The sequence below is a fragment of the Cicer arietinum genome, chromosome 5 (genome assembly GCF_000331145.2).
Source record: "Cicer arietinum cultivar CDC Frontier isolate Library 1 chromosome 5, Cicar.CDCFrontier_v2.0, whole genome shotgun sequence".
In the NCBI taxonomy this organism is placed as follows: Eukaryota; Viridiplantae; Streptophyta; class Magnoliopsida; order Fabales; family Fabaceae; genus Cicer; species Cicer arietinum.
Genome location: NC_021164.2, coordinates 39947351 through 39952562, shown reverse-complemented (window position 1 = coordinate 39952562; position 5212 = coordinate 39947351). Strand labels below are relative to the sequence as shown.

Below are 5212 nucleotides of genomic sequence, written 5' to 3'. Positions count from 1 at the left end.
TTATGTTATGATGCCTAATAAAACCATTGAAAAAAAGCACTTCCATACACAAGGCATTGAGTATTGGGGCAAAACTCAGTGGAAGTCCTCTAATCAATAATGCAATATGACAAACAATGGATTTTAATTTAGCATGTCTTGGCTAACAGAGGTGGAAGAGGGGATGTGGAAACGAATGGAGATGGAAAGAAGGGTTTTCGATGGCAGTCGAAGGGTTTCTTTCTTTATCCCTTCACGGGAAAGGAATTTGTGAGAAAGGGTTTTTAGAAAATCAAAAGCTTCGACAATAGTGGAATGGAGAACCAAAAAACCCACTAAATATGAAGAAACAAGCAAGGTAGAAGATAGAACCTGTAATGGCTCGTAGGCGGACGGTGATGGCAGTGAAGAAAAGACGTGAGAGTGAGGGACGGGAAGAGGCGGATTGGATGATATGGAAGAGAAAGAGAAAGATGAATCGTTGTGAGAGGAGAGAAGAGGGAAATGGACGGAGAGAACACACAAGAACTTGTTACTAGTTACTAGTAATGCTCGAATTACGCATCTGCCCGTATAGTCATACGATGTAACTAAATTGCCAATGCAATGCCAATTTTCCGCTGATATGCTTTTCTGTATTAGTTATTTTTATTTTTATGTAAATAATAATTTTATATGATTCAGGTGAAGGTGTGGCGTGGTTCAAAACTTTTGATTTTTCATTTATCAAGTTGGTAGCAAAATATCTGAATGTTAATTGGGCTATCCCAATTTTGTGTCTAAACATTTTTAATGTGTGTTGTAATTATATTATATAAACTTAATGGTTTTATATGGTTTAGGTCTAATATCCTTATAAAACTACCAACAGAGAGATATTTAAGAAAAAACATTCTTTTTTTCCAAAATGGAAATTGAATCTACAAAGTGTGAGTGTTATGGGTTAAAAGAGGATTTCAACCAAGATTACATCGGTGAAGGAAAGTCAAATTTTGATGGACAATGGTTATGTGGGTTGTGTTCACAAGTTGTTCGACATGAACATAGGAAAAAGAGTGTTTGCAGTGGAAGAAGCAATGAAAGCTCACACGTCGTTCTATCGTAAGAGCAAATCGAGTTCTTGCGGTTTGTGTTGTTGATGGTATGAAACGGATGCTTAGGAGAAGGTCAACTGGTTTATCCTCATCAAACAAACATAATATGAGGTCAACTGGTGATTATTGACTCCTCTGCTTTTTTCCTTTTGTAATGCTGAAAGATAAACAGAGGAGATTGAAAATGTTGGAACAGGACACACCATCTTTTTAGTATGGTTTGGAATAAATATTTAGTTTTTTGTGGCTATGTTTTTCATTTTGTCTTACTATATAAAGACTGTAATTTAACACCAAATGTTAACTTTATTTTCCTTTTTTTGTTCTATGGTTTGTTTTTTTGTTTACTTTCTTGGCAACAAATAACTAATTTCAACCAAGGGAAATCTAATTTAATTTTGCATGAGAAGAACCATTCTCTCCCAAAACTTCTTGGCATTCAACACATAACACATATTTTTTGCTTTTTTTAAATAAATAAAAAAAATTCAAATACAATGCTTGTGATTTACATTGCAACCATATCATCATGACATCATTTACAACAATAATTCCAAATCATTCACATTAATACAAAATAGTGTTTCTGCTTTTCTTATAAAAAATATTAAATATAAAAGAAATTAACTTACTTCTAAATTCAAGAGACATTTAATGAATTTTAATTGTTAGGTTATGTATTGAGCATATAACAAATAACAGTCACACTCTTTAAATATAGTTTTGTTGGATCATTGAGTAAGATCTTAAGTTACTTTCTCACTAAACAAGTTGGAGCATTATTTTATCAAGAGGGTCAAGATAAATCAATAACTAAAACTGTATCACAAAAGCATCTTGTCAAAGCTTCTCATCAAACTATACTTTTTAAAGTTTAATGGAGATTCACGGTTGAACATCCAATGCAAACTCATCATATTGTCATATAAACCTACTATATTATAACTATATTTTAAAGTTAACCACAACATACTCGACATTTATTAGACCTTAGTGTAAAACTAGTTTACCTCTTATCAAATTCATAGTATTTTTCATCAAAGCTAAAAATTAAGATGATTTTGTAGTAGTGATTAGTGAACCTTCGGTACTAAGTTCCAAAACATGCATAAAATATCTACATAGAAGCATAAGACAAGCACAAAAGTGGAGATTTGACAATGTAATAATTCAGTAGAATGAATCACCAATAGTCTCTACAAGAACAAATACCATCACTGCAATGGTGAAATATAGTCCTAATTCTCACAACAATCTCTACTTGATACACCTTTGAGACCAACTTCATAAAGGAGTGACAATCTTCACATATTCGAAGATTTTTAACTATGTGAATGCATGATTATTTCCTCCTACTAATTAGTCCATAGCAAAGTACGAGCTTTTCACTATGCCATAGAACCAATTCTTTTTTATCTTCTTCTTCTAAATTAATCAAAATGCCCGAGGTACTAGGTTTGTACCCGACCAACTTCAATTGACTAACTACCTCATTTAATTTTTCATAAATTTCATTGGATTGTTTATGATTCAACCATCATAAACATATATACCTCATTATTTAGTTCAATCCTACTACATGCCTTCTCCTTTGAGATACCTTTATATTTCGTTGATTTCCTGATGAGTCCAACATAATTCCACCTTTTCTCTTTTGGCATAGATTTTTGACAAAACCACAAGTGCTCCATCATGAGCAGGCTCTAACACAAGAGTCCGTTTGGCAGCCAATTCGCTCAACTCAATCTCACCATGAACTTGACAAGCTGACATAAGGGATCCCCAAATGATAACATTCGGCAGGAACTTCATTGTTTTGATAAGCTCAATATCTTTTCTCAAGAGATTAGCTCTACAATACATGTCAACCATGCAACCGTAGTACTCACGTGTGGGAGAGATGCCATGTTCATTAATCATGGATGAAAATAATTTATGGCCCTCTTCGACTAAAACCTGCATGACCGCAAGCATAAAGGACACCGATAAATGTAACGCCATTGGGCTCAGTATTTTCTTATTCCATCTTATGGAAAATGTATATTGCACTATCAGCATCTCCATGCATGGCAAAGGCATTGATCATACTAGACCAAGATATCACATTTTTTCTTGGCATATTCTCAAATACCTCTCTTGCCTTTCCCAAACTCCCACATTTGGCATACATATAATGAGTGCATTGTTAACACATAGAGCTCTTCCAAACCCATTTTTATCTGCATATGTATGAATGCATTTTGCATTAACGAGTGTGCTGACATAAGAACATGCAAAGATGACACTAAGCATTGTGATCTGATCAAGCATTATTCTATGTCGTAGCATTTCATTGAACAATTTAAGAGTCTCATGAGGCTGGTCATCATCAGCATAACCATATATCATTGCACTCCAACAAACCAAATCATTTTCAATCATTTGGTCAAATATGAAACGAGCATCCTTAACCATTCCATGTTTTGCATAACCAGAAATCATTGCAGTTGAAACAACCAAATGTTTCGACAAGAGTCCATCATATACTTCCTTAGCCAACTCCATTGCACCACAATTTGCATACATGTTACTGAGAGCAAACTGTAGCTTCCGTAGCTTAAATTTCCAGCATGACCACAAGCAGAAAGCACAGTACAAAGGATAATTGAATTAGGCTTCATATAAGAGGTTTTCATATGTTCAAAGAGCCTTATAGCACCATCATAATGATCATTCTGGCAGTACATATTTCAAAAAAAAAATATTATCAGAAAAGTAGCGGTTAGCATGCTGGCAAGTAATTAAAGGAAAATATTATTAGTAAATACTCAAACTGATCCTTACAATTGTAAAACCATGTCAACCTAGTCCTCACATTATCAATATTTAAAAATGATCTCTAGAATTGCAAAATATTAATTGAGTTTGTCTATGGATATGTTACGAGAAGCATATATGACATTACTCAATTGGTTTCCAATTCATTCTAGTGAAGTAGTAATGTCAATTTATAAGGAAGTGGGGTTTGAATTGTAAATGTTCCTATTTAAAAATTCCTGAAAAAGTCTAAAGATTTAACTCAATAATGTTCTTGGTTAAGAAAACAAAAAACGGAGAACGTTCTTGGTTAGCTTAAAAGACAAAAATTCAGTTTATGTTTTTATTCAGTTAATCAATCAAGCTTAATAAATAAAGAGATAAGAGAAAGAATACTACATAAAGATGTATCCTGGTTCACCCAACTTGGGTTAAGTCCAGTCCTCACAACTGTGAGATTTTCCACTAAGTGTTCAAAACAAAGAACTTTCTTGGTTTTACAACACCTAGCTTAGATCAACCTTGATCTGTTACAAGCTCTATTTATTTCCACCCAGAAAGCAATTTAATCACCTATCAACCTTGATAGGATTTTTTACAATCTATTCAAATTATACTAAACTCTTATAATTTGAGTTTTACAATAATGATAAGATTGTTTTGATAGAATTTGAGATGTCTCAACTCTTGTTTAAGATTTGATTCTTTACAAAGAATTCATTACAATAATAACAGAGTATGATATATAATCAGAACTGAATATTTCTTGCGAAAATGAGAATTTCAAGTTTGTGAATGTGAATGATTTGTGAGATTTGATAGCACTTGAACTTCTATCATTTCCATGGGCATTTGCATTTCTTTTATAGGTGTTTTGAAGCATTTAATAATGGTCAAAAGAGTTGTTGGTAATGCTCTGTCAGTTTTGACCAAAACCAATATATATGAATAAAAATATTCTAGCCTTTGAACATTTTTGAAGACTGTTTGACTGGACTGATTTATTCATTTTTTATCAGATTGTCTTGGTGTTTAATGATCCTTTATGCTTCATATGTATTTTTTGATGTTATATCTTCGATCTGGAGACTTGATTATGTCCAAAATAGTTTGGAGAATGATAAGAAACTTCTGCAGAATTAAGGAGATAGATGCTGCACTTTCTGCTGAAACAGAGATTGATTATCAATTTGGATTGTCAGTTATTGAACTTTCTGAAGATTAATGATCAATCTGGAGGTTCAGTTTTGATCATTCTGGATGACTTCTTGATGTTTTGTACATATCAAGATTGATTAAATTTCTTGACATTTTGGCTGAAGAAGGTTCAGACTCATTTTGAC

The 5212-nt window shown here is 32.9% G+C and overlaps 1 protein-coding gene across 1 annotated transcript; it reads right to left on the bottom strand.

The window, feature by feature from the left end:
* Positions 1–2675: 2675 nt before the first annotated feature.
* Positions 2676–3638, bottom strand: LOC101511236 (pentatricopeptide repeat-containing protein At4g14820-like). Its single transcript, XM_073368721.1, has 2 exons — positions 3205–3638; positions 2676–3099 (listed from the first exon to the last, which is right to left on the bottom strand). The coding sequence occupies exons 1-2, from the start codon at positions 3636–3638 to the stop codon at positions 2676–2678; spliced, it is 858 nt and encodes a 285-aa protein (XP_073224822.1).
* Between the last annotated feature and the right edge of the window lie 1574 nt (positions 3639–5212).